Genomic DNA, 17736 nt, shown 5'->3' on the forward strand with positions numbered 1-17736 from the left:
CTATAAGAACCGAGTCTAAAATTTGTCTCCCCTTCACAAAGGCAATTTGAGATTTAGAGATGATCTTCTCCATGACCGTGCTTATCCTATTGGTAAGAACTTTTGAAAGCAACTTATCCACACTGCCCACAAGACTGATCGGTCTAAAATCAGGTACCTCCATTGCCCCAACCTTTTTAGGGACTACAACACTAAAAGTAGCATTTAGACTTTTTTCAAATTGCCATGAGTGAAAAATTCCTGAAAAACCAGAATTACATCCTCTCTCACTACCTCCCAACAAGTATGATAAAAAGCCATAATGAATCCATTCGGGCCTGGAGCTTTATCTTTGTTCATTTTCCTGATTGCTTGGTGTACATCTTCCTCTTCAAATGGTCTCTCCAACCAAGCCCTACAATTTTGATAAATGGCCTCAAAAGCAAGGCCATCTACAGTAGGCCTCCATGCATACAGTTCCGACAACAAATGTTGAAAATGGCCAGGCACATGTTCCTCTATCACAACCTGATCTAAAGAAGTTTCTCCATCAATGTTCATGAACTCAATGGAATTAAACCTCCCATGTGCATTAGCCATACGGAGGAAAAACTTTGCGCATTTATCCCCCTCCCTAAGCCACATAGCCCTTGACTTTTGCCTCCACAATATCTCCTCCATTAGAGTCAATCTTTCTAATGCAGAAACTACTTGATCTTTACAGTTGTTCTCATCCCCTACGCCCTCCAAACTTTGAAACTTTTGAAACAAGCTCTTCTTCTGTAAGGTTACATCACCAAATACCTATTCAGTCCATGTCTTCAAATCCTTCTTCAAAGCTTTCAACTTTCCAGCCAATAAATTGCTCGGGTTGCCTCAAAAGAGTATGAATTCCACCATTGCCTAATCAAATCCACAAACCCCTCCGTTTTTAACCACATATTCTCAAACTAGAACAGCCTTCTACCCCCTTGAATACCACCACCATCTAACATTACAGAAAAGTGATCTGAACATAACCTCGGGAGTCTTTTCTGGCTTAAGTCTGAATATTGTAGCTCCCACTAAGGAGAAATGAGAAATCTGTCCAATTTTGACCACGCATGATTATTGGACCAAGTAAACTCCCCTCCCATTAATGGTATGTCCATAAGACCCATCTCGAATATGAAATCCAAGAATTCCACCATAACTTGATTTTGTCCTCCCCCCTGATATTTTGCTAGAAAATCTTGTCACGTTAAAATTAGGGGTGAGATTCGACTAGTCCGGACCAGAGAAACCGACCAAACCGGTCCAATTTTTATAGGACTGAATTCATTCGGTCCAATCCCGGTCCAAGTGTTTTTCATCCCAGACCAAACCGAATGAAAATAAAAATATATATATTATTATTTATATAAATAATTGCATATAATTAATTATTAATATATCCCAATATTACATAAGTATTATATTCTTTAATGTATAACTATAATATATAGTACTAGTATATATTAACATATTATAAGAGTTATAGTATATGTATAAATTTATAATAGTATTAGGATAGCTAACTTACTATATTAGTATCAAATAACTATAACTACATAGAGTATTATTTAATATAGTATTAATAATTTATCACTAACATATAGTATATTAGTAATATTACTAGTATAGTTATTAGTTATATTATTGGTACTAAGTCTATAACTATATATATTTAGATCAATGTATTATTATATTCTTTAATATATAGTACTAGTATATATTAATAATTGTAAAATTTATTATATAATTTTCATTTAATAAGTCACTTAATTTTAATTTAGTATTTTAAATAAATTTTTTTATTAATCAATTTTTAAAAAAAAAAAAGTTGGACTAAATCGACCAGACCGATTGATAGTTACCAGTCCAATCTGGTCCCTAGGGATGTCAGGTCCAAGGAAAATGATGGACCGAAAATTTCAATCCATCACCCCCTCCCCCCGGGGTGTAGGGACCAGACCGGACCACACTCACCTCTAATTAAAATTCCCTCCAATGCACCATGGGACCTCCCACCAAGCGCAAAGCCCAGCTAGTTCGTCCCAAAGCATCCACCTCTCACTATCCAAATTAGGACCATATACCCCAGCAAAGGCCCAAAGGAAACCGTCATCTGAATTTGTAAAAAGACACCCCACCGAGTATTCCCCCATAAACTCATCTATGTTCTCCACCACCCTCTTATCCCACATAACCAATGTTCCACCCGAAGCCCTTTTCGAAGGTAAGTAAGTCCATCCTTCATATTGGCAACTCCAAATGCTCCAAATAATTCTTCTATCAATCTGCTTCAACTTTGTTTCCTGCAAACAAATAATGTCCACCTTCCATTGCCTTAATAAAGCTCTTATTCGAAGGTGTTTAGTGATGTCGTTGAGGCCCCTAACATTCCAACTCAAGATTTTGGGCTTCATTTATCAACTATTCCAACCCTCCCATTATTTCTTCCACAGCATGCACTCCCCTCCTTTCCATCATAGTTAATAGACCATGTCAATCTCCTCAGTTCCCTATCTCTTTAAGACCTTGCACCATGTTGTCCCACCTCAATGGCTATAATCAAAGCCTTAAACTGCTCTTCATAACCCACACATGAAATCCCCATAACACTCTGCAGTTCCTCTGCCTTTTTCAATTGCCAATCAAAGGAAACACTAGGAGGAACCATACTGATTGGGTTGGATCACTTCTACATCCTCCTCCCCCTTTGTTGAGCATTTACACAGGTCAAACAACATCAAACTATCTTCCCCCTCTAACTTCCCTTTTTCTGGTGAACTCCCATTAACCACCATAGCTAAGGAATCTTCACGGGCTCCCTTAGATGACAATCCATATGAGAAAACTTGCCCCCACAACCTTAACTTAGCCCGAGCCCAGTCAAACGACACAATCAAAGATGACCCAGGACTCGCTGAAGGGTTCTGAGGAAGCTCACAAAGTGGCACCCCTACTGGTGCAACACCTGACCCTTCGCCATCAACTAAACACAACGCCAAACCTTCCCCATCTAATATTTCCCCCTCCTCCACCTCCGGCGTTAATAGCACCACTGCCGGACTACCCCCTAAGTCACTGCAGGCCTCCGTCGCCCCTTTTTGTGCCAAACTCAGGCCCAATATGGGAGAAACAGACTCCTTCAGCATAGCCGATATCAAGCCCTTTATGTCTACTAGTTCCCCCACCTCCACCTCTGGCGTTAGCAGCACCACTGCCGGACCACCCCCTGAGACACCGCAAGCCGCCATCGTCCATATCTGTGCCAAACACGGCCCAGGACTCGAGCCCAAAATGGAAGTATAGGGCTCCTTCATCTTAGCCGATTCGAAGGTTTGAGGTGTGCCTGGGATTCGGGCCCTAAGGATCTGGCCTTTTTCCAGCCAAGCCTTACATGGCCTTCTACCCGTGCCCAGCCCATGGTAAATGTTCTTCCCCTTCCCCTTCTGTGGCCCACTAGCCTGTTGCCCGCCAATTGCCTTCCTACTTGGGCCACAACCCGCTCCCATGCCCAAGCCCACTCCCGCACCTCTATTCTCCTCTGCACGGCGTATCATCAAATCGATATTAACTTGCAACTACTACACTTGCAACTTTATCTCATGCAAAGCTCACAGCTCAGTTTCCTAATAGGGACCGACATCGCCTCTGCCACCTTCCACCCGTGCCTGGACTCCTGCAGCAACGACAGCAACACTTTGTAGGCCTACTCCACCTCTTGAGCTTGCTAAGATGTCAGAGTGATGAGGTCCCCGGTCACCTCCTCTGGCAATAATACTTCCCTGTACAACCGAGATGACGGTTGTTGTTGGACACTCACCACTGCTAGATCAAGCTCTTGAGGGACTTGCCTTTAGAGTTCTGTATCATCCAGCCCACGCTCTCAACCCAGCTTCTCTGAATCCATGGAAGGTTGCATTTATCACATAGCAAAAGCCACAAGCGCTCAGAAAAGGGGCAAGAAAAGAAGAGATGGTCCGCTGAAAAGGCGATTTCCATTTCAAAAATAAAAAAAAAAAAAACATATGAGTCAAAATACTATTGGCCAGAGCTTTTGCCGTAGTTTCGGTTCTCCGGTGTACTCCCCCCATCCTTTCCTGAATTGAACGTTACATTGCATTCTTCGTTTTCCTACTCAGAGGTTTGTATCAACTAAGTCTCTGTCTGCTTCCCACGAGTCATTTCTGTATGCTATTTCATCCATTTTTTTTGAACCTGATACCTTTGCAGAGACCGCATCTCAACCCTGCAGGCAGCTCTATGCAGAAAGAGCTCGTAGCACTAGAATGGTTTGCTACTTGGGATTGAGTCTCTCTTCCTCTAGGGAAATCAATAGTTGGCTACAAGCAAGAAAACGGATGCGCGTTGCTAACGCGCAACGGCTTTCGCGTCGTAGTGGCCGTAACACAAAGCCCCCTACATTACCAACATCCCTTAAGGCCTCAGCCAGCTTCCTCCAACCCCTTCCTTCCCTATCCTCTGGGATGAACAGTAAGTTCCGATACCCACCCCCCAACCAAAAAATGCTCCATCAACGCCATGAAACATCCTCTTCAATTAGTACGTCTCTATGCAACATAGCCCCTATCCCCTTCCCTATGTGCTGCATAGAAATCCTTCCTCCTAATCTTCAATCAATCCTCCAAGGCTTTGGTAAACCACCTTGTTGTGCTTAAGCTCAAACTAACCACTTCTTCCACCTTCCGTCCTTTCTCCTTAATGTGTGACACCCTCCCTCACTACCTCAAACCCCTTGGATTCAATAACCACCAGCTTCAATAAACCCATAACTCCCTAAAATCAACACTAAAACACTACTGCATACACCAAAACATCACCAGAAAGCAAAGATAGCAACTTTCATCATCCAAGTTTTGGTTGTAAAGGGAAAGAAGTTTTTTGTTGTACGGATCAATTTGGATCCTTCCAGGAGAGATGAGGGTTGTTAGTTAAAATATTGCTAGTATATAATTTTTTGATAATATTTTTGTTTTCAGATTTGAAAAGGTTGAATTATTTTTTGTGTTTTTTTTTTTTGAAGTTTGGAAAAATTGTAATGATTAAGTAATTATTAGATGAAAAGATTAAAGATTTGAAATTAAAACGTGTTTGTATCTGTGGTTTTTGGATGTTGAGATGAGATGAGATGAAACCATCTTGCAATCCAAATGGGGCCATAGTATAGTTTCAAATAGCATCTATTTAGAAAACAAATGACAGATGTTTTGTTTCATGGTAACTTGCTCATCTTATTTGTTTATTAGCAGTTTTTTTTATCTGTAGTAACCCTGCTCAAGTTATGAAACTCTCACTGTTGGGTTAGCCATGCACTTCACATGTTTCTAGCAATTCATATGGCATCGTTGAATGATACAAGTCTTAGATAAGAATCTACAATGCAGTAGAACCCCCTTATTGAAAATCCTTAACTCCAATAGCATCTAGGATGATACAGGAGAAAACACTCTATTTGAGAATGGTCATGGATAAATGTATTCCTTTCTTTTGAAGAGACTTGGTCATCGGTCAACACTAAATGCATTTGTCACAAAAACTTTGGGGCTGTTTTCCAAAAGCCCATTAAATATAGTGGTTCATACACATAAAGAAGTATCAGCATTATACCATAAAATTTATACGATCTTATCAATTGTTGGGATTTTTTTTTAAAACAAATCATGAATTTCCCTTCGACGGTATTAAGATTTCATCAAATACTTATAGCAGCTTGATAAACAGAGAATATTGGTTTAAAAAAGGCATAGGCCTTGGGCAATTTGGCAAAGAAAAAACTATTTGAAGAAAGAGCCTAATTAAGCAAGAAACGGACCAAATTGAACATAACTGCATTTATGAAAGGCCTGCAGTCAATTCAATCAAAAAGCTATTGCATTACTCGGCAAACAAATAGGTGAACAGCATCATCCAACTTAAGAAAAATGCAATGATTGAACTTTGACTAAAATTTTTTTTTTTTTTATTGGCATCAAGTGTCCAAGAACAAAGTCCTGACTAATCCCAGAGGTGCACAAACCCTTAACAAGGAGTTTCCCGCAAGTGCTCCTCGGGTAATTCAAGGGGAAGTTACCCGAGTCCGATGGCCCCTAGAAATTGTTTGCATCCAAGAGGAATTGAACCTTAGACCTGGAGGGAGCATACCACCAAGACCAAGGCCTTTACCACTTGAGCCAACCCCTAGGGGTTCTTTGACTAAGACTAAAATTAAGATCACATAAGTTGATATGGAATCACTAAAATAAAAGCAAAGAAAAAGAATAACATATCCTTTTGAACTGACTTCGGTTCAAAGTCTAGCAACACATATTTCTTTTTATTTTTAATATCATATCTGGACATCCGGCTTCTCGAGTTCTCCACCGACTTAGGAATTCAAGGCATTTGAAAGTAGTTCAAGGGAAGGCAAACTATTCTTCTTGATTGGAAAGGTCATTCAAAAATTACCAATTCCAAGGTTGTTCCCCTCAGAGAAAACAACTCCACCACCACAAAGGATTTTAGAAAATATTCGTAATAAATGAGGGAACTAGATTTTTATGATAAGACAATCATAAAAAAACAGAATTATATTTTAAGGTATAATATACATTGAACTCTTGAGACTAGAACCCTGCAAACCTTAAGTTTCACAGATCCAAGAAATCCCGCCTTGACCTTCACAGGCAACTTTAATTCATTGAGTGCTTCAGGCTTCAACTGCATATTTGTTAGCTCCACATTCCCTGTTTTACATTTAGGCAACAAAGAAAGAATCATTACTCCATTATGAAATAATATCACATATGATAAACAACTTTTAAGCAGCACAATAGAATGCCTCTACTCATCAGTGGGCGTGGGAGGAGAAAGTGGCTAGAAAATTGTTGTTGTTTGGGCGGGGGGGTGTTATGATTATACGCTCTTAGACTATTTTAAGTTGGGGTGTTATGATTATACGCTCTTAGACTATTTTAAGTTGATCATAAAATTATCTCAAACCTTGTTTTAAAATAAGAACAGAAATTGTAAATTGTGAGAGCGAAAGTGAAAGTTTAATAAAGAAATTCAAAACTTTTTGCCTCGCATGAAATAAATTTAATAGAACAAGTCTCACTTCCGCCTAAAAAAGAAAACACAGCATCACTTTTCCTGATAAATAAAGTAAATAAAATATGCACAGCAGATGCCAGCAAAGTCCAGAACAAGAGTCCATGGAATCTAGAAAATGAGCCGTGATATAAAGATAAAGCCTGTATCCATAAAGCGTCCCTAGCAAGAATTGATTTTAGTATACACGCAATTGAATTCTGTCCTACATCAAACCATACATGAGTGCCAGAGGAAAAGGACTGAAAGAAATGAAGCAATGCTTCCATGTTTACTGACATTTTTTAACATTACACTTTACAAGAATTAATTTGTATTTTTATGCCTGACAGTTTAGTCTTATATGTATTATAAAGTTTAAATTTCAGGGCGAAGCACTCCAACTTTGGTACGATCAGCACTAGGCAATGGCATAACAAACAAACTAATCAAACTGTCGAAAAAACTAAGAATTATCTAAAGAGTAAGGGTAGAAAAAATTCCATTTGATTAAGTGAGATAAGATCTGTACCCCTTTATCTTGTAGAGGTTTTGGGGTTAGAAAGTTGAGAATCTTCAATAAAGCACCATTAAGGAAATGGTTGTGGCAATATCATTGGGAAGGAGATGATCCTTGGAGGAATGTTATTGAGGTTAAATATGGGAGTATTTGGGGAGGTTGGTACATAAATGAAGTAAGAGGGGCATATGGTGTGGGAGTTTGGAAATTTATCCGGAATGGATAGGGAGATTTCTTCAGTAATTTCAGATTAGAGGTGGAAAGGGGAACATGAATCAAATTTTGTTACGATATATGGTGTGGTGATGTTGCTTTGAAGAATGCTTTCCCTTCTCTTTATAGGATTGCGTTGGATAAAAATGCTTCTGTGGCTGATTATATGGACATTTCTACTAGTTTTCCTCAATGGTCTATGAGGTTTATTAGAGCTGTTCAAGATTGGGAGGTGGGGGATATTTCTGAATTTTACATTGTGTTATATGCATTGAATTTAAAGGCTGGAGGGGAGGATAGGTTGCTTTGGATTCATTTGGGGAATAAGAATTTTTCAGTCAGATCCTTTTGGCTTTTATAAGTTTATGCCGACCCATTCTTCTATTGTTTTCCCTTGGAAGATCATTTGGAGAAACAATGTTCCTCTAAAGATTGCTTTCTTTGGTTGGCTGGCTTCCCATGGAAAAATATCGACTGTCGATAAACTTAGAAAGCGTGGCTTTCTAATAATGGATTGGTGCTTTATGTGTAAAGAAATGGAGAATCGGCGAACCACCTTCTTCTACATTGTGATGTGGTTAAGGCTTTATGGGATGAATTTTTTAATGGGCTTGGTAGTGCCTAGGAGGGTGGTCAATTTATTGTTATGTTGGAGAGGAATTCAGGGCAATCATCAAATTGCGGCTGTTTAAAAGATGGTGCCTTTATGTCAATGTGGTGTACTTGGAATGAGAGGAATAGTTGTTGTTTTGATAATAGGGAACATTCAATGGGGTTTAGAGATTTTTTATTTCATGCATTGTTACTTTGAACTTCGGCTATTGTATTGAATGGGATCGGTTTTAATGACTTTCACATTGTTTTTCACAGCTCTTAGCTTGTAATTAGTTCTTCTTACTTATCAAAAAAAATACAAAATAAATACAAAATCTAATTTCAAAAATAAGTTTGTAAAACTTATGATTCTACTCTGACATCTTACTATTTTAGCTTTATTTTTTATGAAGTACATAGATTCTCAACTATACATTCACATATTTCGTTTATGGCTCTCCTATTTGTGGCTCCTTTTTCATTATCATCCTTTTTCATTATCATCCTTTTTTAGCTAATTACCTCTTCCCACTCCTATGACCAATTCAATTCCATACAGCTCAAGCACTGTCACAAATCATCATCTCCACCGACCAATGTTCTGTCTAATTCTCAATCTTTTCGACAGTTCAATCACCTAAAGAACAATATCGAGCCCTATAAAAGTTGGAATCGCCCTCACATTCCTAATCGGAACCATCTCTGAGCATCTAACTTTCAACACAGAACCGAAGAATCGTCACATAAAACTTTAATTAAAAAAACAACCCACAAACAGAACTCAATCAAAGCTAGGGAAGAGAGAGGGCGGAGGGGGGGCAGAGAAGGAAATAAACCTTGCCAGACGCTGATCTTGAGGGCCTCCTTGTTGAGGCCCTTCACGTAATTCCCAAGGTACCTCTGCAACAAATTGGCCACCTGTTCCTCCAACATCTTTACCTCCTCTACCTTTTTTCACCGTCGGATCAGTTTCTCATTACGCTCAAACAAACTAAAAGATCACTCCAATTATCGAGATCCAGAGCATGCAAGTTCGAAGAATTCTTCTCCATCAACCACACACACAGTCACACAGAGAGACCGACGCAGAGAGAGAGAGCTCTCAACTTCTCAAGAGACTTCGGCACCACGTTAGTGAGAGAAAGAGCACTCCAAGCACATTGATTGAGTTTTGTCTAGTAAAAGCAAACTTATCTATTAATTAAAAAAATCTAATATTAATACTTATCAATTTAATATAATTAATTAAAAAATAAATTTTATTAAAAATAATATTAATTTAAAATTTAAGTACGAAAAAATTAATATTGATATGTAAATTAATACGCAACTATATTTATATGTAATAAAACTCCTATTAATTTATTTATTAATATTGTTAGCTTCATATTTAAAATTTATATTATTATTATTATTTTTAAATTTTATTTTTCTGACCATTAAGGCATTGTTTGATCACAAAGAATTTTTATCTCGAATATAAAATTTTCATCTTATCATTATAATTTTTTTAAATTTTTATATAAAATATAATAAATAATTTAATATTTTTCTTTTTTTTAAATTTTAAAATAATAATAATATTAAAATATAATATTTTAATATTTAATCTTAAAATTTAAAATTTAAAATTTTCATCTGAAAAATTTCAATGGTCAAATAGAATCTAAATAAATTTACGTAGCTTGTAACTAAATTTTTTCATTTACTTTTTTAAAGGGTATGTGCGTGCATACGTGCCAGGTGTATGCACGCACACTCTCCGGTAGCCACTCTACGCAATAAACTTCCGCCACGTCAAGTAGAAATCACATGACCTGCGCGTGAGAGAACAGTCAACCTTGACGGTTACTACGTGGCGAGTTTTTGTGAAGGAGCGGAGCTGTTTGCATTGTAGCAACAAAGAAGAAAAGACAAAAGGCGTTTTGAAATAGATACGATTTCCCGACCTGAACGTAACCGTCAGAGATTCGGGGGAAGTACCGTTTCCTTGAGTCGGTGCTGCTAACGTGGGGTTCTCCCGTTAAACACAAGTTACGCTTCTTTCTTTCCAAATTATTTCCGCATTAAATTAACTTTTTGAGTTGGATCTTCAAATGGAATATTATTTGTTTCAGTTTTGCTATATATATATAAATAAAATTATATACTAATTTATATATTAATATTAATTTTTTTATATTCAAAATTTAAAGTAATATTATTTTTAATCAAATATATTTTTTAACCAATCACATTAAATTAATACACACATTAATACGCAGTTATGCTTGTAACTAATTTTTCTAATTTGTTTATCGAATTAACTTGAACAACAAGTAAAAGATAATCTCTCAGAAAAAATAATAATAATTAAGGTCTCGTTTGATTATTAAAATGCATTGAGATCAACTCAGTTCAATATAATTTTAAACTGAATCAAACATTTAAATACATAATTTTCAAATCACTAAAATCATCTCAATTCAAATTCTTCTTATATGTGAGATCCACAATATTTTTTAACTCAACACCTCATTATACATGTGACCTACAATTTTTTTCAATTTTTCATAAACAAATTTAAACTCATCTTAACATCCAAACACATATAAACTCATTTTATGTGGGATCTACATAAATCATTTCATCATCTCAATTCACTACTGTTTATAAAGAACTTAACTCATTTCATCTCAGCTCAACATCCAAAAGCGGCCTAAGTCAAAAAGAAATAATTTATATATTACAAATTAAATGAGATGAGTTGATAATTTTGTAAAAGAAAATGCTAGTTAATCCACTCAGAATTACTGCTAGCATCTATTTTTTAATGTTTAAAAACGTTAAAATTATGGGTTTCAAATCGTGTTAATGGGTCATATTAGTGTCATGTCAAATCATATATATTATACGATATAAATCATCCATAACCTGACCCGTTAAACTTATCGTGTCAAAATCTCAAATCCTAACACGACCTATTAATATAACGGATCGTATCATGTCAACTCGTTTTGACCCATTAGTAAATATTACGAAATAGATTAACAATACACAATATAACTTGTTTCAAACTGTTTATGTAAATGGGTTGAATATGTCCGAAATTAACCCGTTTGATTTGATTAAATTTAGTAAAATTTTATATAAATGTTAAAATCACAATATCTGTGAAAATTATAAAACTAATTACAATTCTAAAATTACAATCTAAATAATAAAAATATCGAAATTAAAATTCTAACAATTTATAAGGGTATAATTGTAACTTTAACTTTTTTAACGTGTCAAAACGGGTTGACCCGTTAAGCAATTGTGTCTTAACGGGTCAACATATTTTGATTCAAACCCGTTAAGGCCAAACTCTAACACGATATTATCGTGTCGTATTCATGTTGGGTTAACGAGTCGTGTAATATATTGTCACCCCTAGTTAAAACTATTGAATTTGTGTTTTTTTAAAATGTTTAAAAAATATTTTTTAAAAAAATAAAGAATAAACTAGTAACCATGCCCAGCAGAAAAAGCTAGGTGACTGACTAGCATAACCCTTTTGTGAATAGTAATGAAACTATGAGTTATAATATTGGGCAATGTTGGATGCAATTATGGGTTATCCAAGCGTCATGCACTCATTTTAAAAAAGAGTAAGGTCGATTATTAAAAAATTAATTTTTTTAATGTAGATCTCATATTAACTTACTTTTTTATATATATCTTATATTTACTTACTAGTTATAATCCTATGATTGATATTGAGAACTGAATATGTCTTTTAATATATAAATATATATATATATATATTCTATGTGCAAAAAGATAGTTTCTTGACATCTAGATGGATGAAAATATCACTTGTCATACTAATAAGACAATATTAATTTATGGAAAAATATCTGTCTCGACCCCTCATTTCTATTGACGTAATCTCTACCGACGTAATCTTCATTGACGAAGTCTCATCAACAACTACCTTCCATGTAATGTCAACAAATAGAAGTGAGTCCAGTCTCAAACTGTCTTAAACTGACCTCCCCTTGAGGGTTAATAGGTAAGTGGGCAGGCAACTCAAATTTATCACATGGGAGAGCGGGTCTAGTCTTTCGGCTACCCGACAACTTACCCCGCCCCCATCACGATGAAGTGTGGACCGACTACTCAGCTGTCCGAAACTTACCTAGACGCGGGGTACCAAAGGGATGACTGATGCCTAAGTGCTGCTTTATTCCTCCTAAGATGGAGTACGGGATAGCCCTCAGCTGTCTAACAACCTTTCTTATGAGCGTCAACAGACGAGAGCGAGTCCAGTCCTAAACTGCCCAATAATTACCTCCCCACAAGGCTCTAAAGGGCGAGATGTTCCCTAAGGCCATCTTCTCCCTCCAGCAACAGAGAGTGGATCTAACCCCTCGACTATCTGAAAATTTACCCCAACCTCCACCACGACGAAGAGTGAAATCAGCACCAGCCTGACCCAACAACTACCTTTTCTATGATGTTAATGGACAGGAGCGGGTCCAATCCCAAATTGCCCGACACTTACCTCCCTATGAGGGTTAATAGGTGGGTAGGCGGCCCAACCTTCCTCACTTGGGAAATCGAGTCCAACATTTTGACTATCCGACAATTTACCCCACCTCATCACAATGAAGTGCGGACCAGCCTTATACCTCAAGCAAAGCAACCCAGCTTTGCAAATTTGACACTCGGGGATCAAAGATTAGTTGTATTAACTTATTTAAACTTCTTGGATGTGTTAAACTTCTCGGATGTGTGACAACTCGTTTCCCCTCGGGAAGGCCAAAGATGAGGGATTAGCCTAATGCATCCGAGCCTCTCTCCCCAGGGAATATGGGCCCAGTCTCTCCACAACACGGCTTAACTCCCTAAGAGCTCCATCAGATTGGGATTATACGACTACGTTGAATGGTCAATTTTGCTCACGGATTGTTCATATTGCAAATGACTTCAGCCCTTACCCGACACACTCCCCGGAGCACGAAAAAAATAAAAAGAGGTTGAAGAGTGAAGAAGAAAATGAACTCAAAATGAGGAGAGGAATACGCACGAAGAATTTCATTAGTATTATCACAACGTACAAGCAAAGGAAAGCAAGAAAATATATTTGTATAAGGAGGAAAATATTTAGCCAGCGGGGTTGTATGAGAATGCACTCAGGACCAACTATTTCTCTATCAAGGTACCTCATTTCAAGGTCGCTAGATAATGAGCAATCCCTCATTCTCTCCAAACCCTCCAAGTAGCCATAATTCCATGCATCATCACAGACCAGACGGACGTGAGACAACGCCTGGCGCAGTTGGGGTAGGATGGCTTCGACACTGATGAGGCGAGAGCGCAAGTCCCAGATGGTCGTCTCATGAGCAACTATCACCTGATCGCCCTGAGTGTCCTCGAGCTCCGAGGCCTTCACTCACTTAGACTTCTCCTTAAGATGAGAGAATCCTTCTGGAGGCCACCTCGAACTTCCTCCCAATCCACTTGTATGACCGAGCATCAGAGTCATGCTATTTACTCAATCGTGAGTTATCGACTTGAAGCTTTTCCAGATCCTCTTGCTGGTGGTCAAAGAACTCCTAAAGGTTGTCGCTCGCCTCAATGGAAAGTGCCACTTCAATTCGCTGTGAACCAGCCTCCTCCTGGGACCTCGCTTAGTCGAACTTGAGTTGGGCCTTGCGTCAATGAAGGTGGAGTATCCTCTTCTACCTCCACCATTGACTGAACTACACTTTGACAAGGGTTTCCTCCAACTCTTCATTTCTCTCCCTCTCTTTTTTGACACAGCGAATGGTCAACCACGCCAAAGATTGAAGCGCTTGATTCTTGCCTTCTAGCCCCTCCCAGTCGTCCCTAGTGAATGCCCCCAACCACTTTATACTCTGCAATGAAAGTTCAAGTTGGTATGAGAGGAAGACATGCAAAGAAGACTTAAAAAGGAAATGTAACCAAATTGATAACTAACCTCTCAGAAGAACTCCCTAGACTTTCAAGATATTTCTTGGACAGAGTCAGGGTAGGCCTCTCCCACGAGCAGCATCACTCCTCTAGGGAGAGGGGGTTCTCAAGCACAATGCCATCACCCCTCGAGGCCTGAGCACCCATCACGAGCTCCGCCAGGGAATGATCTCCCCGACCTTCACCCTTGCCTTCCATGACACAATCGGGGAATCTCTCCAACTTGGGGGCCCGTGAAAAATGCTGTCGTGACGCCAGCCTTTGGTGCATCCATACAAAGACCCGCCTCGGCTTCTCCCATTGTTCTCACCCCTGCTTCAACACCAAAGTCCAGATGGTGTCAGTAGAGGCAAATGAAGCACTAGTACTCACCAAAGTGGTCAGGGGCTCACTGCCCTCACCAACTTTGACTCTAGCTCCAGCCTTCATTGAAGCCAAGGTCAGAATGGTGTAAGTGAAGGCCAGTAGAGCCCTGGCATAGGTCGCGGCAGCCAAAGCTTGATTGACATCCACCAACACTATTGTGACCCCAATCTCGGGTGTATCCGTCAAAACACAACCTTCACAATCTCCCTTCTGGGCACAACATCATCACCTCCCTCACCCTCCAAACTAGGCTTGGTCGAAACAACCTCAACTTCAAGAGAATAAGGGATGGGAGAATCTAGGATAGATACCCGGTCAAGGTAATCCCCGCCCTCAATAGGACGCTCCTCAGATAAAGGTGAGGGGACCCTCTCGAGGTCAATTTTGGGAGACAATGGCACTATCTACAACTTCTAGAGGGGGTGATCCAAAAGAACCGCATAAAAGCTTAAGGAGAATAGATCTTCTCCTGGCAAGACGTCCACAATCCCCATGTCAATCGGCAGGGTTGAGAAGAAACTTTCGAAGTAATGGGGACAGTCCTCCCGGACTGTGCAAGACTGACCATGGGAGGGTCAACCTAAACCTGCTAAGAGGGTTAGCACCGCCCTCCCAACACGGAGAAGAATAAGTTGTTGCAGCCTGAGGATGCGATACGGACACCACCGCCTTCTTCAGCGATGATGGCTTTGGCTACTGAATGAGCACCCTCACGGAAGTTTGCCCCAAGGGGGGGTTGGGCATTTCATCAGAGTCGGCTTTGGCCGGAGACTCCCTCCTACGCTTCTTCACCTTTCCCTCAACCTGCGAACTAGGTCAACAAGTATGGACCTTAGGGATAGTTGCCTGCTTCGGGATAGCATCGCAGCGAAGTGCAAGTTGGCCTGGGGAGGCAGATACCGACGAAGGCTGTTGTCGTCTAGCACTGCCTCGAAGAGAATGTCATCTAGATGGGCCTTCACCCAGGCCCAGATGAGCTCAATGTGACTGACTTTCTCAGGAGTCGCCGTGGGCCTGAAGCTTTTATCGTCCCTCACGACTCCCAAGATTGCTCGAACAGAATAGTTGAGCCGATTGACCTGCCCAACTAGTAACTCCCACCCTCTACTGGATATGAAAAAGAAGAGCCAGCTCCATCCTTTCACCCTGATGTACTGTGGCTCTGAACGAGCTAGCTCCTGGATGGAGCGGAAGCTGGAAGTGTTCCCACTTTGCTTCAGAAGGTTATGGGTCATGAGGAACTCGCGGGCATTAAGATCGGGGTGTTCGAAACCTACCTCCTCCAACGCTTTCTGCCAACTAACACACATGATACCAGGATCTTCCATGCATTTGGATGGAGTTGCGTAGGTGTCAAACTCAGGAAGTCTGGCACATCTTGGACTAGACGACAGAAAGGCTGCATAAGGCTGCTGGAGTACATGCTGGGGTACAGAGCCATGGGTGACGGCACCTTCAACTCAACAATACCAGGCACCTTGAACTTCATCCTCAGCGACTCCAACTCGCTAGGAGTCACCACCAACTGTCACGATAAGCCTCGAGCCTCTAAGCTTCAATACGGGCCTCAGGTACGTCCTGCTCCCCAGGGGTTCGTGGGAGACCATAGGGCTTGACTAACTTAGGGGCAGAAGAGAGTTTTTTTTTTAGCCATGAGGATGTAAAGATGGAAGAAAGGAAGGCAGAACACACGCGGGGAAATGTTTGAGGAGGAAAGAAGGAAACCCAAAACATTCTGAGAAATGAAAAGAAGATAAAGTGGGCTCCAACATTCAACAACGATTGAGGGGGGTTTAAATAGACCCCAGGCGACGGTTGGCATCTCAGAGTCATGGGAACACAAGCGCCTCACAACACCAGTGGGCCTAAAGCAAATCTCGCTGCACATACTTTACAATGAGACTTGGGGGGAAGCTGCCTGACAACGCTAAAGGGACAGAATGGACGCAATCAAGTACAAATCCAACAATCAGAAAATGTGCCAATAAGGTCAGGAGAGGAACCGTGGCACAATCGCATTAAATGATGAAAAGATCAGGTAAAGGTAACCCAGAACCTAACACATGGAAGAGCCATGAGAGTAAATGGCTGCCCATTTCAAGGAAAGAAGAGCCCAATGGTTGTGATTGAGGGAAAATGACAGCACGAAGATAAAGGCAAGAAAGAATTCTAATCAAACGAAATTGATAGGACAACTGTAAGGGTATTTTCCCCTTCCTAAAAGCCCAAAGGGTGAGCCCATATAAGGGATGCCCAGCCCGGCCAAATGGCCCTTCAATTTGCTAACACCGCCCAGTTCAAAAGTTGAAGCTGACACATGACCACAACTAAGCATGAAAACCTAAGGGTAAAGATGGAAAGGACTCATCGTCCTAGTACCCCTTTCTGACACCACTCTAGAGCCTGCACAAGCAGGTGGACAAGAAGTATAGAGAGCCCTTGATTTTCCAATAATGAGCATAGAGGACCTCGATGATGTACACTCACAGGATAAAGAGATCAAGAACCCACGTTGCATTAATTATGTCACCTCAGGAGTCACGCTGCATTAAAGGATTCTGACTAAATGAACAGTTGGGAAGACATATACTCCCTGAGATAAGGTATGGGTTGTCCGCCCTCAGAAACCTAGTATAAAAGTTGATCCCTTGTTACGAACAACTCTCTCTGATTCCCTTGCACGCTAGCACAAACTACTAAGAAAATATTAATTTAACTATTGGAGACTCATCGACCTCTACCAAGGCCCCCAACTCTTTGTGTTTTCTCCAAATGTGTAGGTAGAAGATTGAAAACCCGAGTTGCTTGAACCCAATCCAAAAGTATACGAAACACGACGTTAACAAAATATAAGGAAAAAGGAAGAAGATGAGTTAACAATAAAGAACAATCACAAATAAAAATAAAAAATAAAAAAATTAAGGGAAATGGACATCAACGAAGGAGAGGAGGCCATGGGCAAGAGAGAAAGACAGAGAGAATACTCACATACA

The 17736-nt window shown here is 39.8% G+C and overlaps 1 protein-coding gene across 2 annotated transcripts in view; it reads right to left on the minus strand.

The window, feature by feature from the left end:
• Positions 1–9584, minus strand: part of LOC122290372 — a 97969-nt gene extending 88385 nt beyond the window's left edge. For both annotated transcript variants that reach the window (XM_043098017.1, XM_043098016.1), the window contains exons 1-2: positions 9256–9584; positions 6646–6749 (exon numbers count right to left, since the gene is read on the minus strand). In XM_043098017.1, the coding sequence (XP_042953951.1) occupies positions 6646–6749; positions 9256–9352 (201 nt within the window). In that variant the 5' untranslated portion in view covers positions 9353–9584. The remainder of the gene's footprint in view (positions 1–6645; positions 6750–9255) is intronic.
• Positions 9585–17736: the final 8152 nt, after the last annotated feature.

Source organism: Carya illinoinensis, chromosome 12, assembly GCF_018687715.1.
Source record: "Carya illinoinensis cultivar Pawnee chromosome 12, C.illinoinensisPawnee_v1, whole genome shotgun sequence".
Taxonomy (NCBI): domain Eukaryota; kingdom Viridiplantae; phylum Streptophyta; class Magnoliopsida; order Fagales; family Juglandaceae; genus Carya; species Carya illinoinensis.